General features: G+C 42.5%; 1 protein-coding gene across 1 annotated transcript in view; it reads right to left on the bottom strand.

The window, feature by feature from the left end:
• Positions 1–539: 539 nt before the first annotated feature.
• The window catches only part of PPM1G (protein phosphatase, Mg2+/Mn2+ dependent, 1G), an 18,385-nt gene continuing 1,880 nt past the window's right edge, over positions 540–17,044 (bottom strand). Inside the window, exons 3-11 of the mRNA XM_014546613.1 lie at positions 6,345–6,414; positions 5,766–5,851; positions 5,180–5,312; positions 4,087–4,499; positions 3,392–3,529; positions 2,830–3,064; positions 2,345–2,474; positions 1,459–1,561; positions 540–1,160 (exon numbers count right to left, since the gene is read on the bottom strand). Coding sequence (XP_014402099.1) covers positions 954–1,160; positions 1,459–1,561; positions 2,345–2,474; positions 2,830–3,064; positions 3,392–3,529; positions 4,087–4,499; positions 5,180–5,312; positions 5,766–5,851; positions 6,345–6,414 — 1,515 coding nt within the window. The 3' untranslated portion in view covers positions 540–953. The remainder of the gene's footprint in view (positions 1,161–1,458; positions 1,562–2,344; positions 2,475–2,829; positions 3,065–3,391; positions 3,530–4,086; positions 4,500–5,179; positions 5,313–5,765; positions 5,852–6,344; positions 6,415–17,044) is intronic.

The following is a 17,044-nucleotide window of genomic DNA, read 5'->3' as shown; positions in this document are numbered from 1 at the left end:
CCCAGCCCAGGCAGCTCCCGCCGCCACCGCCGCGTCCATTCATGGAGCCCCCTAACCCCCCCTACGGAGACCAGCTGGTACCTCCGTGCTCGCTTCCGCTTCCGCTACCGCAGAGCCGCACGGGACACGTAGTCCCGTCCGTGGGAAGCAGAGGCAGCAGGGCTCTCGCAGCGTGACCAGGAAGTGATTGTGACGAAAGGAAGGGAGGAAGCCAATCAGAGATCTGATAGAAGACGGCTGGCAAGGCCGCCTGGCAGTCCTGATCCCTCCCTGGAGGAGGAAATTATTCCTGACTCCGCAAGGGGGTGAGGATGAGTAGCGACAAGGCCAGCCTGCCAGTAACTCATGGAGCGAATACCTGGGCCCCTCTACTGGACACGCAGGCTCGCGTGGGACGGACCCACACGGACACCGCCCCCCCCCCGCCCCCCGAAATGGTTAGGTAGATGCTACTACTGATAGGGTCGCCTGAAGTGCCCAGGCAACCTGGGTGATCAGGACAGGATGGAAAGGCAGCAAAGAAAAAAGGACACTATGGGTTTGATTAGGTTTTGGCCTTTAGTCTGAAAAAGTGTTTGACTGAAAGTGTACAACAGAGAGCAGGTGCAAGCGGCCGGGGCCATGGAGCCGCCAATAAAAAAGAATGTCCTTAAATAAAGTTCACAGAGTAAAAACCAGAACCTCCAGTCCTTCCCTCCAACACAACAGAGCACAGGCACAGAACCAGTGATGAGCCCCAAGGAGCAAAGAGGAGGCTGGGGAGAGCAGCAGCGGCTCCCGGGCTGCTGTGTGGAGGGTGAGCCCTCTTTGGAATGGGCTGAGTAAAGCCACCCAGTTCCCCCTGCACACCTCACAACCACTGCTAAGGCTAAAGGAAAAAGACAAAACTCAGTCTCAGGTCCGGAGGGCTCAGAAAACAGTCTCGGGGGCAGGAGTCTGGACAACCAAGTCCGCTAGTCCCGCTTGGCCTTCTTCTTGTTGTCACTGTTGCCATTTTCTTCAGCCTCCTCAGTAGAAAGCACCTCCTCCAGTTTCCGCTTGCCACTCTCTGGCTGAAGCTCTGCTGTGTTTCGGGGCTTGAAGCAAATGATGATGCAGGTCATGTTGTCACACCCTGTACCGTCCCCAGAAGTGTCTGGTGCCAGGCACTGATCCAGCAGCTACAAAATGGAAGGGGTAGCAGTTTTAAGGTTTGAACACCTTTCCGGGAACCTAAAGTCACACTAGAGGGGTGGTCGTGCCAGACAAGGTGGCAGAAGGAGAGAAATGGGTCACAGGTTATTACGAAACAGCCCATTTGCTAGTCCATGAGGCATAAGGTGAGTCAGGGAAATGAGGGAAGGTGGAACTTTCTACTCAGGGTTTGGCATCTGTCACTAATGAATGATACTCCTATGCTCTGGTCTTGGAGAAAACCTTGGCTCTGCAGCCCAGACACTCTTCCAAACTGGGACTCACCTCTTCCACGATGGATGACAATAACCGAAGCTCCCCATTTTCATCACGCTGGCTAATCTTTGACTGAATAAAGTCTATAACTTCCTGGCTGCTCATCACATTCCTGGGATCAGAAACAATAGTCAGAATCTTCTTTAGTCCCACGGAAAGCAGAGTGGAGGAATATGGATAGAGGTGACAGTTTGGGTCAATGTAAACAGAGATTGTCCTCAGCTCTGCCTTAGGCTTGGGCGTCTTGATACCAAGCTGTCTACCTAAACTCTAATCCTAGAGCAGCTTGAGAAAAGGTACTGAACGCAGCCATTCAATGGATGATATAAAACCAAAGCAGGCTCTAGCCCAGGGGTGGGCAAACTTTTTGACTCGAGGGCCACATGGGTTCTTAAACTGGACCGGAGGGCCGGAACAAAAGCATGGATGGAGTGTTTGTGTGAACTAATATAAATTCAAAGTAAACATCATTACATAAAAGGGTACGGTCTTTTTTTTTTTAGTTTTATTCATTTCAAACGGGCCGGATCCCGCCTGCGGGCCGTAGTTTGCCCACGGCTGCTCTAGCCGGTCTGCTCTGTGGATAGAACATCAAACTGAAGGGTCCCAGATTCGAATCCAGTCAAGGGCACATGCCCAGGTTGTGGTCTCAATCCCCAGTAGGGAGGGGCATGCAGGAGGCAGCCAATCAATGATTCTCTCTCATCATTGATGTTTCTATCTCTCTCTCACTTACTCTCCCTTTCTCTCTGAAATCAGTAAAAATATAATAAATAAAATCAATAGAAATATATATTTTGAAAAATAATAAAAATAAAGCCAAAGGAGCTCAGAGCACTACATGAGAAGTAATGCTGCAGAAAAAGAAATTTTAAGGCATTCTGCCAGTGCTTACCAGATGCCATCACAGGCAATGACCATGAATTCATGGTCGTCTGTGAGAGTCAGCATCTTGATGTCAGGAAGGGCTGATATCATCTGTTCCTCAGGTGGCAAGTTCTTGTTTCTCTTATAGAAGTGATCTCCTGAAGTAAAGGAATAGTTGGTTAACAAATAGTTTGGGTACTTCTCACAGACTTGTGTTTGAAGCCTTGCCATTCATTTCCTTCCTTTCCATAATCTAATGGACAGAACTGAGTTCTAGTTTCAACCCTGACTTTAGGATGAATCATAAGTAATTCACTAACCTGCTTTTTTTCATCATCCAGAAATGATACCCATATTACCTATCTCATAGAGACATTTAAGGTTACAGGTGGTAGATACAAAAATATTTGGAAAGGTACAAGGGCTATGAAAATTAAAACTTGCAACTACATAGTCTGAAACAGAGAAAAAGACCCCAAAAGTCTTTTCCATACATAGTCCCCTAGTTCTTACCAATGGCCCTGGAGAGGTTGAGGCCCCCGTTGACTCGACCATCCATGGTAACCTTGCCACCAGCATTCTTGATGCGTGCTAGCTCCACTTCATCCTCCGGCTTGTGGTCATAGGACATGTCTAAAGCTTTGCCAGCCTCAGACACCACACAGCGAGAGTCTCCTGCATTGGCTACAATCAACTGCTTCCCTCGTATCAGAGCCACTACAGCTGTTGTACCACTGTCAGAGCCAGGCTTAAGAAGGAGAAAGAAAGCATCATGGAAGCTTCTGGACACGAGCTCCCCTGACCATTCACCTATGCTTTCATATCTCACTAGGACCACCAAGATAGCTTTAACAAAAAGGAGGATCACAAATGTTATATTCCCAGAGACTATGGCATACTCCGTTTTCTGAGACAATTCTACCCAAAAGACCTCGTTCCCTTTGCAGAAAAAAATCCCCCCATGACCATGACTTCAATACTAAAAGAGCAAGGGGATCCCCTCCCAAAATCAAATCAGGGGATTCACAACTGCCTCTTGATTCTTCTAAACCCACTGCTCCCCGTTCCCACAGACCTCCTCTTTGCCTTCCATCCCAGGGACCATCATCTCCTCCTCTTCTTCCTCATCCTCTTCAGCCTCCTCGGTGTCATCCTCATCTTCTTCATTTTCTGCCTCTTCACTGCTGTAGCCATCCTCTTCCTCACTGCATTCCTGCCAGAGGGATGATCCCAGGCAACTGAGACTGGAATAACCTCCTGCCCCACTCCCCCAACTCCTATTCAAAACAAAGAGGCCCTGCTGAACACAGGTCCTCAAAACACTAAAAGATGCAACTATATGATCACGGTGAGAAATATGGGGGAAGGGAGAGGGCTAGCATTGGAATAACTGATATCCTGAACTGGGCTCACCAGGGGAAGGCCAAGGCAATCAGCCTAAAGCACCTTGTAGGCAACATGACCAGAAAGTAAGTTGCCCAGAAAAGGAAATACCCAAATATCCAAAGTAATAACCACCATCTTCCTATTCTCTCTCGAGGAGACACTCTTTCAAGGCCACAACTAAATCTATTTGTTAGTGTATCAACAAAGAAAGAGGTAAGAGGGCTAATGGTACGTGTGTTGGTGGAGATAATGAAACCAAGAAAAGCTTAGCATATAGTGGGTCTTTGGGGATGATGTCAAAATAGAAGAGTCAAACAGCTATGAATGGCAACCAAACAGGCCCCTCTGCAATTTCAGCATCTATCAGCCCCTACAGGCCCTTACCTCGCTGTCTTCCTCTTCCTCCTCCGCCTCATCTGACTCATCCTCACTGTCCTCAAAGAACTTGGACTTAGCAACTCGAGGCAGCTTGTCGGAGGCTGAAGAGCAGGAAGGCCCAGCCTCACCAGTGGGAATGCCAGGCTCACCACCTTGGCCTGCCTCTGTACGTTCCGAGTTGGAGGAAAGGCCTGTGTGGACCTTGGCTGTGGGACCATTTTCCTCTGAAGAAGATTCCCTAGATGGGTCCTCAGATCCTGCCTCCCCATTGAGGCCCTGGGACCCTGGTTCCTCGCCTGTCCCAGCTCCAGATTTGCTGTGGGGAGCACCCTTGTGACAGTTCTGCCCGTAGCGTGTCAGCAGCTCTTCAATAGTCATGGTAGCCTCTTCATGCAGCAGTGCAGCCTCCTCATTGTCCACTGCAGGTAAGAGGCTAAATCAGCGCCCCCATGCCAGATTCCTCATGGGATTGGTCCTCTTACTACATCCACTGCCCTTGCAGCCTGAGTTCCAACTTCCCCACCACTCCCTACTCCTAAGGGTCCTCTCACTTACCAAGTCTCAGAAAAACACCCTTTTGCTTCCTTCTCAAGTAACATCTGCCTCCATAGCTTTCCTTTGGTCTTTGTCTTTCACCCCCTTCTTAGTCAAAGGATCACTAGGTATATTTTCCTTATCATCTCATTTTTTATTGGTAAGTTGGAAACCCTATTCTGACTGAGGACCCGGGAAGCCCACAGTGCCAGTCTAGGCCTATGACCAAGGCTTAATGACTGGCTGCTGGGGCTAATGACAGCTCCGGTCTTGAAAAACAGTCACATAAATATTAATAGGAACCAGAAAGACCCCATCACAATGACAAAAAATAATGCACATAAAAATGCTTACAACTAAGACACTAGGCACTCAACAAAGGTTAATTCTATTTCTCCTTTTCATAATCACATGCAATGCAGGAGAACATAGGGTTCTTTAATTTGAGGACTCTCTAAGTGCGTAGGAAGTCATCCTCTCTTAGAATAGATACAGAAATAACATATACTAAATAAAAGTATTTTAAAATGCTGATTTCCTCTCAAACATGAGATGCCACACTTACCATCATCTTCATCAGCTACTTTTTCTTTTTCATCTTCATCCTCAGTGGGTCGCCCTGCAATCTGTGCCAGCTCCTTAATGACTTCCTCAGTGGTCAGTTTGGCATCAATAGCCAAGAAGGCATCTTCCAAAGCCTGAATATAAGCAAAACAGTATGAGGCAAGTATAGGGAAAAGTACAGCAGGTATAAAATAAATTGCCTAGATAGAATCCTAGTCACAAGGATGAGGTGCAAATTAGAATGTGATCCTCCACACTAGGAGACACTCGTATATACATGAAAAACAGTTCAGAGACCTGGGGATGATAAGGCAGCTCTAAAAAGACTTAAGTGGGAATAAGCTTATTTTATTTTTAAATATGAAACGCTTCACAAATTTACGTGTCATCCTTTGCAGGGGCCATCCTAGTCTTCTCTGTATCATTCCAACTTTAGTATATGTACTGCCAAAGCGAGCACGGAATAAGCTCATTTTAGGCAACGAATTCTTTAAGAAGTTAGGTGGCAATGAGAAAGGAAAAGCTAAGGATCAGAAAACAGGGGAAAGCCTACAGAAGGGAAGAATGAACATTGTGGGAAGACAGACCTTCTGTAGCTTGCCTTCTTTGTAAGCCTTCTGATCTTTGATGATATCAGGAAGATATTTGGCACAATACAAGGCAACTTCCTCCCCTAGAAGAAAGGTAAGGTCACCCAGAGCACTGCTTCCCACACATAGAAAGTAATATAATATCTATATGTCATACTGGAATAAACTCCAAGCGTTGAGGAGATAAATATCTTAGCACAACTCAAACCTATTTGAAAGACAACCTTTGGGAAATTTTGACTCAGAAAATGGACTTCCCAATCACATCTCTTGGGGCTATATTAATATATCCCTTGTTGTTTTTTCACTTGCATACTTAGTTTTTAGTGAAGGGGGAAAAAAGCTAATGTAGGAAGATTCTTTTCTGGATTAAAACAAGGCCTGGAAGAGATTATGAACCAATACAATATCCTATTAGGACGGAAGAATGGCAGAATAGAGAAAAACAGCATGAGGCAGGAAATGATATCGAAGGACCAGAACTTTGGAAAGTAAAAGAACAAAGGACCTGTTCTTGCCCTATAAAGTCTGGAATTAGAGTATTAGGATGTTATCAATATGATCTGTTAAAGTTACCTCCATGTCCATCATAGACAGAAAACATAGCTGTCTCACTGTCCAGCTCAGGAATACAATTGTGAGCATCCTAGGAAAAAGAAGAGAATAATTAGCATTTCTCAAGGCCAAAGGATATTCTTCCTCACGTCATGAGGATCATGTTCACACCTTAATCTTACTAATTTTTTAACCCTTCACTAGCTGACCTACAGGGCCTAGAAATAAGAAAGGAAGATGGAATGATAAACTAAGAAAAGAAGTACAGGAGATGGAGAGAGGAAGAAGAGAGATGAATCAGGTCACTACCTCTGCAGTCTAGCAGCCTCAAGCCTAGGAGATATCAGTCATCCAGATGGCAGAATGCTTGGCTGTTGGAACTCTAGACCTGACCTTTTTGGATTTGTGGCAACTATGGGAAGAACCAGAATAAAGGATCTTTTAAGTCACTTCCAGATCCATTCCATGAACCAGTGAACTTCAAGTAGCCATGCTACCATATATACTACATGATCTCTGGCCAGCTATCTCTTACCTTAATTTCATCATTTATAAAATGAAGTAAGAATATCTATCTTGCCCATATCATCACAGAACTATAAATTGGAATTATTTAGCACCTGGCTCACATTTTTCTTCTCTATCCTTATTCTCAAAAAGGAATGCACACCATAAAGATTCATCTTATACCTTGAGGTCTCAGTTCCTAGAACTACTCCACATTACCTTCTCCTCTACTTCCCGGGAGGCTTGAATCTATATTATCACTTGGAACTGTTCCACCTTCTCTAAGCACTTAAATTTCCACCTTAACACCTTTGATCACAGCCTCCCTACCTTTACCCTTGCCTTTATTTCTCTCTGTCCCTTTTTGAGCCAAAGCTAAGTACTTCAACACTGTCTCTTAGCAAGCTAGAAAACCTCATCCAGAAAGATCTCTGGGAGGTGAGACTAATTGGACCTTAAGGAAAGAGTGTAACAGACAAATGAGATGGAGGAAAATGGAAGAAGAAAAAGTATTAGAAGGAGGGGTAGGAGGAAAGGCTCTGAGACAAGCATGCTTACTATGCTGGGCTGGGGAGGTCAGTGTCAAGAGTGTCTTTTGGGGATTAGTTATGAGAGGTAAGAGGTCCAATTAGTCTCACCTCCCAGAGATCTTTCTCAATCACACTAATGTTCTATGATCACTTCCCCCTCTGAACTCTTTTAATATTATTGCCTCTATCAATAATTTTGGCACTCAGCATATGCTATCTTGTATTGTTATCCAATATTCCATGGGGGAAAAAGGAGTCCTAGGTCTTAACTAGACTATAAACCAACATGAAAGCAAAGGCTGTCTTAAATTTCTTTATAGCTCAGGGGCCTAACAGTATGTTCTGCAACACAGCGGGACTTCCACGTTTGCTCCTAATGGTGGGCTCCTAGATGCCTCAGGACAAATTAATTAAGGATACCTCCTCCTTCATTTCCTACCTCAAACCCAGAGATGTATCATATCATAACACAATAACCATTGAGATGGTTTGGAAGAGATGACTCAGAATACACAGGTCATCTGAGTCAAGGCTCTTAGGCCTTGTCTTACTAAATCATGTATCACACAACCCCTTCTGACCTAGACAATCAGTGGATCTGTACTAATAAAGCCTTGATTATCCCCCCTTCCCCCCATGTCAATCTCCTACGGTTATAAATACATCCAAACACTCACTGGATCAACCATTTGGATCCACGATACATAAATTTATCTTAACCTTTACAAATCAATTTTTAAAATGTGAAGATGGTTTGGAAAGGAATTACACATTTTCTTTTCTTCTAAGTATTGAACAAAAAGGCCTAGCTAGACCTGGCTGGGTAGCTCAGTTGGTTAGAGTGTTGTTCTGATACACCAAGGCTATGGGTTCAATCCCCCGCCAGGGCACATACAAGAAGCAACCAATGAATGTATAAATAAGTGGGACAAATTAATCTCTCTCTCTCTCCCTCTCTCTCTCTCCTTTCTATCTCTCTAAAAAAAGCAATCAAGCCCTAACCGGTTTGGCTCAGTGGATAGAGCGTCAGCCTGCGGACTCAGGGGTCCCAGGTTTGATTCCAGTCAAGGGCATGTACCTTGGTTGCGGGCACATCCCCAGTGGGGAGTGTGCAGGAGGCAGCTGGTCGATTGATCGATGTTTCTCTCTCATCGATGTTTCTAACTCTCTATACCTCTCCCTTCCTCTCTGTAAAAAACCAATAAAATATATTATTTTTAAAAATCAATCAATAAAATGTAAAAGGCCTAGCTAGAGAAGATGAGAGAACTAATTCTCAAATTCATCTTGACATTACTTTTAAATTATACTAGTATGCATATATTATCACTGTGCTATAGACTTAAATGTTTTGTGTCCCCCTAAAATGCATATATTGAAATGTAATCAATCCCCAATGTGATGTATCTGGAGGTGGGCCCTTTGAGTGGTCATGAGGGAAGAGTCCTCACGAATGAGATTATAAACAAAATGCCAGAAAGCTCCCTTGCCTTATGGAGGACACAGCTAGAAGACAGCCGTCTATGAACCAGGAAGTGGGCCCTTATCAGACACCTTAATCTTGGACTTTCCACTAGGGTCTAGAAAAGATAATCTGTACAACCCACATTTACAGCAGCTTTATTCACAATAGCCAAAAAAGGTAGAAACAACCCAAGTGTCCATCAACAGATAAATGAACCTTGAAGACATTATGCTAAGTGAAATAAGCCAGATACAAAAAGACAAATCTGTCTTTATATGAGGATTTTTTTTTCCAAAATATATTTTTATTGATTTCAGAGAGGAAGGGAATGGGAGAGAGTGATAGAAATATAAATGATGAGAGGGAATCATTGACTGGCTGCCTTCTGCACGCCCCCTAGTGGGGATCGAGCCCACAACCAGGGCATGTGCCCTTGACCTGAATTGAACCCATGATCCTTCAGTCCACAGGCTGATGCTCTAACCCAGGGGTGGGCGAACTTTTTGACTCGAGGGCCACAATGGGTTCTTAAACTGGACCGGAGGGCCGGAACAAAAGCATGGATGGAGTGTTTGTGTGAACTAATATAAATTCAAAGTAAACATCATTACATAAAAGGGTACGGTCTTTTTTTTCCCGCGGGCCGTAGTTTGCCCACGGCTGCTCTAACCACTGAGCAAAACCAGCTATGGCTATATGAGGAGATTTTATAGGATGATTACATGTCAGCACATGAATTTTAGGGGATGCAGAACATAAAATCTATAGCACAGTGGTAATACATGCATATAATTTAAAAAGTCAGATAGTAAAACCAACATGTAATTCTCTTCCCATCCACTTAGAATAGTCAAATTTCATAGAAAGAAAGTAGAATGGTAGTTGCGAGAGACTTGAGAGAGAGGAGGATGAGGAGTTGTTTAATGGGTACAGAGTTTCAAATTTGCAAAATGAAAAGAGTTCGGGAGATTGGTTGCAAACAATGTAAAAGTACTTACCACTACGGAATTGTAGATTTAAAAATGAGTAAGATGGCCTATTTTATGTTATGTGTACTTTACCACAATAAAAATAACAAATATAAATATTTTTTAAAAACAAACAACAACAAAGACAAAAGGGAAAAAACCTTCCCACAAAGAAAAGCCCAATCTCAGATGGCTTCACTGGTAAATTCTACCAAATACCTATAGAATTAGCCCAGCTGGTGTGGTTCAGTTGTTGAGCATTGACCTAGGAACCAGGAGGTCACAGTTCGATTCCTGTCAGGGTACATGCCTGGGTTGTGGGCTCGATCCCCAGTGGGGGACATGTAGGAGGCATCCAGTCGATGATTCTCTCTCATCACTAATGTTTCTGTCTCTCCCTCTCCCTTCCTCTATGAAATCAATTTAAAAAAACCTTTTTTTTAAAAAAAAAAAAATACCAATTCTTGATAAAGTCTTTCAAAATACAGAAGAGGCTGGCCGGTGTAGCTCACTGGTTGAGCATCCACCTATGAACCAGGAGGTCTCAGTTCGATTCCAGTCAGGGCACATGCCTGGGTTGCAGGCTCTATCCCTAGTGTAGGGCATGCAGGAGGCAGCCAATCAATGATTCTCTCTCATCATTGATGTTTTTCTCTCTCGCTCTCTCTCTCTCCCCCTTCCTCTCCCTCTCTAAAATCAATAAAAATGTATTAAAAAAAGAAACAAAAACAAAATATAGAAGAGGAGGTAACATTTCTTAACTAATTCTATGAGACCAGTATTATCCTGATACCAAAACCTGCAGATACCACAACAAAACTACAGACTTAATAATGTTAAAGTAGTAATGTTCCTCAGTTGAGCTACTAAAATCCCAGATGCCTGTTGTGCAGAAATTAACAAGATGATCCTAAAGTTCATATGGAAATGCAAGGGACCCAGAAAAGAAGAAAAGAGTAAAAGAACAAAGTTGGGAGATACACTTCCTGACTTGAAAACTTACCACAAAGCTATAGCAACCAGACAATGTGGTACTGGCATAACAATAGGTATGTAGATCAATTGAATGGCATTAAGAGTCCATAAATAAACCCTCATATTTATGGTCAACTGATCTCTAACAATAATGCCAAGATAATTCAATGAGGAGAAAGAATAGGCTTTTTAACAAATGGTGCTGAGACAACTTGATAGCTACATGCCGAAGTATGAAGGGCGATCCCTTCCTTACACTATACACAAAAAATAACTCAAAATGAATCTCGGATGTAAATGTAAGAGCTAAAACTATAAAACTCTCTATAAACTGGACTTAACTTTTGTGCTTCAAAGGACACCAACAAGAAAGAAGGGAGAAAATACTTGCAAATCCTACTTGATGAGGGACTTGTATCCAGAATATAAAAAGAACTCTTAATCTCAGTAAAAAGAGAAAAAAGACAACCCAATTAAAAATGGACAAAGAATCTGAACAGACATTTCTCCAAAGATATATAAAATGGCCAATGAGCACAAGAATAGATAATTAAACAGCCTTAGCCATCAGGGAAATACAATCAAAACAACGAGATGCCATTTCACATACACTATAATAAAAAAGACAGATAATAATAAGTGAAGGGAGGATGTAGAAAAACTGACACCCTCATACACTGCTGGTAGAAATATAAAATGTTGCAACCTTAAAATAGGCAGTTCCTCAAAATGTTACACATGGAGTTATTACATGACCCAGCAATTCCACTCAAGAGAAATAAAAACTTACTTTCGACACAAAAACTTGTACATTAATGTTCATAGCATCATTATCCATAAAAGCCAAAACGTAGAAATCTAAACATCCATGAACTGATAAACAAAATGATCATAAAATGGAATATTGTATTCAGCCATAAAAAGGTATGAAATACTGACAGATTAATGATACAACATAGATAACCTTTAATAAGATGTTTAGTAGAAGAAGCCAGATAAAAAGTGACATATTTATAATTCCATTTATATGAAATGCTCAGAATAGGCAAATCCATAGACATAATGTAAATTAGTGGTTGCCAGCGATTAGAGGAGGGAGAAAAGGGAGTGATTTGGTATGTTATAAAGTTTCTTTTGGAGGTTATGAAAATATTCAAAAATTGATAGTGGTGCCCTAGCTGGTTTGGCTCAGTGGATAGAGCTTCAGCCCTCGGATTGAGGGATCCTGGGTTCAATACATGTACCTCAGTTGCAGACTCGATCCCTGGCCCTGGTCGGACATGTATGGGAGACAACCAGTAGATGTGTCTCTCTCACATCGATCTTTCTCTCTGTCTCTCCCCTTCCCTTCCACTCTCTCTAAAAATCAATGGAAAAATGTCCTCTGGCCCTAACCGGTGTGGCTCAGTGGACAGAGTGTCAGCCCACAGACTGAAGGGCATGTACCTTAGTTGCAGGCTCATCCCCAGTGGGGGGCATGTGGGAAGCAGCTGATGGATGTTTCTCTCTCATTGATGTTTCTAACTCTCTATCCTTCTCCCTTCTTCTCTGTAAAATCAATAAAATATATTTTTTAAAAAGGAAAAGAAAAATATCCTCGGATGAGGATTAACAACAAAAGAAAAGTTGACAGTGGTGATTGCTATAGAACTCTGAATAAATTAATCACTGAAATGTACACTTTAAATAATATATATGGTATGTAAGTTATATCTCAAAGTTAAAGACTTTTTAAAATATGTTTGTATTTATTTCAGAGAGAGGAAGAGAGAGGGAGAGAGAGAGAAACATCAATGAGAATCATCGATCGACTGCCTCCTACACTCTCCCTACTGAGGATAGAGTCTGCAATCCCAGCATGTGCCCTGACCAGGAATCAAACAGTGAGTGACCTCCTAGTTTATGGATCTATGCTCAACTACTGAGCCACACCAGCCAGGTTCAAAATTACTTTAAAAGTGACCTGTAGGTACATTTTCAAATACTGTTATTTGAAAGTTGTTGTTCTCCATCTTTGAATTAAGTTAAATTCAAGTCTAAAGATTTGTGCTTCCCAGAAAGCATAATTTTAATAACAGCTTAAAATGAGAAGAGCTATTGATCGAATCTGTTAAATTTCTACACTCACAATCAAGTCCTTACCTCTCAAGGATAATTTCAAAATGATAACCCAACAGGGGATCAGGAACCGAGAAGCAGTAGTAACAACTGCTAGGAGATTGGGCAATAGAAATAATTGATGTAAAATATTCTTGAAATCTTGAGGAATAAGTTCTGATTGTACCTGAGCCAGTCTGATTGTACTTGAGAACTTATAAAGAAATAGTATAATAGAAAACAATTTCTCCATATTAATGGGCATACCTTTGATATCATTTCATACTATCTTTGAATTATGAAGAGGTACTGCATGCTCATCAAATGAAAACAATGCCCTTTTATAAGAATTGCTAAACTGCATCACAGACAATGGAATTCTGACCTGGTTCAGTAAGTAAAAAGAGGCTTTAAGCTAGAGATGAGACACTAATCTGAGGATCAGACATAAAAGCCCTTCAGCCTCAGATGCCCTCTCTCAAGTGGAACCCCACAGCATGCTTAAGGTAGCTTAGCTTATATTTTTGTCCATTAATATAATAATTGAAACTGTCATTCAGATATCTTAAGAATTTTCTACTCAACACTATCTACATTCAATTCTAGACAACCCTCTATAACCATTAATAACCTAGCAGTGAACAACTAGTGTATTCAAAATTATACTCCCTTAAAAAAAGGCAAATATAATTTAGAGAAACTTTTTTTTAATCTTACCTCCCCATTGAAAGCATTTTATCACTTCCAGAAAACTCACAACCAAAAACTACAAGTCTCTTTTAAGACTTCATTTCAGCCCTATCGGGTTTTGCTCAGTGGATAGAGCATGGGCCTGTGGACTGAAGGGTCCCAGTTTCGATTCCAGTCAAGGGCACATGCCTGGGTTGCTGGTCGGTCCCCAGTGGGGGGCGTGCAGGAGGCAGCCAATCAGTGATTCTCTTTCATCATTAATGTTTCTATTTCTCTCTCCCTCTCCCTTCCTCTCTGAAATCAATAAAAAATATTTTTTTAAAAAGACTTCATTTCAGATTGGACTTCTCATTAGCCACCAAAAACTCGGAACTTTCCACATATACTTCTCAGGCACCATTTCACTACCTACATCTTTTTTTTTTTTTTAATATATCTTTATTGATTTCAAAGAGGAAGGGAGAGGGAGAGAAAGAGAATCATTGATCGGCTGTCTCCTGCACAGCCCCCACGAGGGATCAAGCCCGAAACCCAGGCATGTGCCCCCGACCGGAATCGAACCTGTGACTCTTCAGTCTGCAGGCTGACGCTCTATCTGCTGAGCCAAACCGGCTAGGGCTCACTACCTACCTCTTAACCCCCAAAATACATACCTCAACCAGCTTAAGGGTCCCTCCAAACCATGGAGAAGGAAGAAAGGGAGAACTTCAACTGTGGTATTTTGATTACCCCTCCTCAAAGCACCCTGGTGCCATAGAAAGAGGAGCTGGAGCCCTGGTCAGCTTGGCTCAGTGGATAGAGCGTCAGCCTGCGGACTGAAGGGTCCCGGGTTCGATTCCGGCCAAGGGCACATGCCTGGGTTTCGGGCTCAGTCCCCAGTGGGGGGAATGTAGTAGGCAGCCGATCAATGATTCTCTCTCATCATTGATGTTTCTATCTCTCTCTCCTCCCTTCCTCTCTGAAACCAATAAAGAAATATATTAAAAAAAAAAAAAAAAAAAAAGATTCAGAGACTGACGCCTGTGGACCAAAGTGTCCCGGGTTTGATTCTGGTGAAGGGCATGTACCTTGGCTTCCCCCTGCCCGGGCTCTGGTCACGGGCCCTGGTCAGGAGGCAACCAATTGATGTGTTTCTCTCACATCAATGTTTCTCTCTGTCTTTCCCTCTCTCTAAAAAAAAAAAGAAAGAAAAGAAAAGAAAGAGGAGCTGGAGAGAGGCAGAAAGTGTAAAATACCAGCTATTGATAGTTGCCATCCTTCCCTTAAGAGAAGGGGTAAAATAGTATTCTCTTAAGGCTAAATCTATGAGTTAGGATTTTAGCAACCTTTGTAAAGCATACTGGCATGATAAACTTACCTCAACGGAATCATTAGAACCAAGCAAATAAGGTCAATAGATGTAATTGGTGGAATTAAGCCCCAAAGGTTAAGAGGAACAGGAGTACACTTGATGAAAAGATTCACTCAAGAAGCTAGATGCAGTTATTTTCTTGCCATACCAAAGAAACTATGTTATACTTTGGGGAGAAAGGAAACACCAAGCCAAAGGGAAAGTATCAAGGAAGCAGAAAAGGATCCCAAACAGGACCTGAAGATGATTTGGTTAGCTATATTTATTATTTTTTAAAATATATTTTTATTGATTTCAGAGAAAGGGAGAGAGAGAATCATTGATTGGCTTTCTCCTGCATGCCCCATACCCGGGATCAAGCCCGCAACCCAGCATGTGCGCTGACCAGGAATCGAACTGTTACCTCCTGGTTCAACCACTGAGCCACTCCGGCCAGGCTGATTAGCTATATTTAACTATTCAAAAAAGGTAAATTCAGAAACTGTATAACTGGGAGGATTTAAAAAACCCTAACTAGTTATCTCTCAAAAGGGAGATTAAGATCTAAGTAATAGTCTAATGAGATCTCCTACAAACCAAACAGCCCCAGATGAAAAAAAAAAGTCATTTTCTAGTTAACAGAGAAACCAAAATTAAAGGGAAATGTCCTGCAGAGAGGAAGCAAACAGCACAGAATCACTGAGCAAATGACTTTGACAAGTGAATACCCAATTCATAAAGAAAATGAGAATAGTACTAAGAAATGGAAAAACCACAGCAGAGAGTAAACTGGAAAGTATGGAATGAGAAACCTGAAGGAAAAGCCTTACTGTGAGATGAGACAGTCACCTCAAATCTTAAAATATTAACAGAAAATGTCATAGAAATGGAACCTCCAAACTACCGACTAACCCAAACCCCATTATATAAATGTTTCCCTTTGGAAACTATATCCAGGTATTTCTAACAGACAGACAATAACCTTTACCAAGCACTCTGTAAGCTCAACCCTGTACAGCACAGTGAAATACGAACATTACACTTCAGATGACAAACATCCAGCATCTCGAACAATTTCATCCTACAGATTCTTTCCACCAAGGCACAAGTGTTCGGACCTTTCTGGGCCTCAACTTCTGAGCTGTAAAAGGTGGGAGCCCAACTAGATGAGATGAACTATAGGATCCCCACCTAATGACAGAACTGTTCCAAGTCAACTGTAGGTGTATCTGAGTCTGAGAACAAACCTTTGCGTTTGTACTGTCATTCCAGAGCCAACCACAGGGAGGAGCGAGGGATTTGAAGAACTTCCCCAGGGACCGGTAGCTGGCTGTTACCTGAAGCCCACCTAGCAAGAGGATAAACCCTCAAACCCAGACATAATTAGGGCATTTCCCTAACGCTTCTGGCCTTACCTAGACCTCACAATACTCCTCACAGAGACAGCTCTTACACAGGTCTTTCTCCCTTTCTTTCCTAGTGTTCTCTGCTCTCCTTTGTAGCTTCAAATCCATTTTACCCTATAGGACTCTTTTATATCCAGACTTTTCCCCTTTTACCCAGAGTGAAGTTTTCTAGAAAAGAAAGTCAGTTCTCTGTAGGTTAAGACAAAAAAAAAAAATTAATGAAATTATTGAAAACCAAGGAGACTATAAACTACAAGCACAGGCAAAGGACAGTTATTAAGTTTCGAAAAACCCCAAATGGGGGAGGAAAAAAAAATCAAGCATAATTTTTAAAAAGGAATAATACTGATTGACATCATTCGAGTTTTCCGAAGGCCGTAAAAAAGCCTTGAAGAGAATACAGGCAATTCTTGGAGGTCAGGTCGAGCCTCTGAAATTAACATGCGGTGCACAGGGCCAGGCCATTAGGTGTTAAGAACTTGAAACAGAGTATCTGCCCGGGCTTCCTTTCCCTGTCAAACTCTCTGCTCAAAGAGGCCTCGCACATATTTAACACAGAAATATAAAACATTAAGGACAGCCATCCCCTCTATTAGCCTCTTCCTCGCAAGAGTAAACGAGTGGTGCCTCGTTTCCCCTTTACTCCCACCCGACGCCTCCCGCCGTCTGTAAGCCGGGAGAGCGGCGCTGGCACGGGAGGAAGGCGCGAAGGCGCGGGGAGAGGGCGGTCGGCGTCGGAAGGTGCCTCTCCAC

The sequence above is a fragment of the Myotis brandtii genome, unplaced genomic scaffold, assembly GCF_000412655.1.
Source record: "Myotis brandtii unplaced genomic scaffold, ASM41265v1 scaffold454, whole genome shotgun sequence".
In the NCBI taxonomy this organism is placed as follows: Eukaryota; Metazoa; Chordata; class Mammalia; order Chiroptera; family Vespertilionidae; genus Myotis; species Myotis brandtii.
Note: the sequence above shows the minus strand (reverse complement) of the source record. Positions and strands in the feature narration are given on the sequence as shown.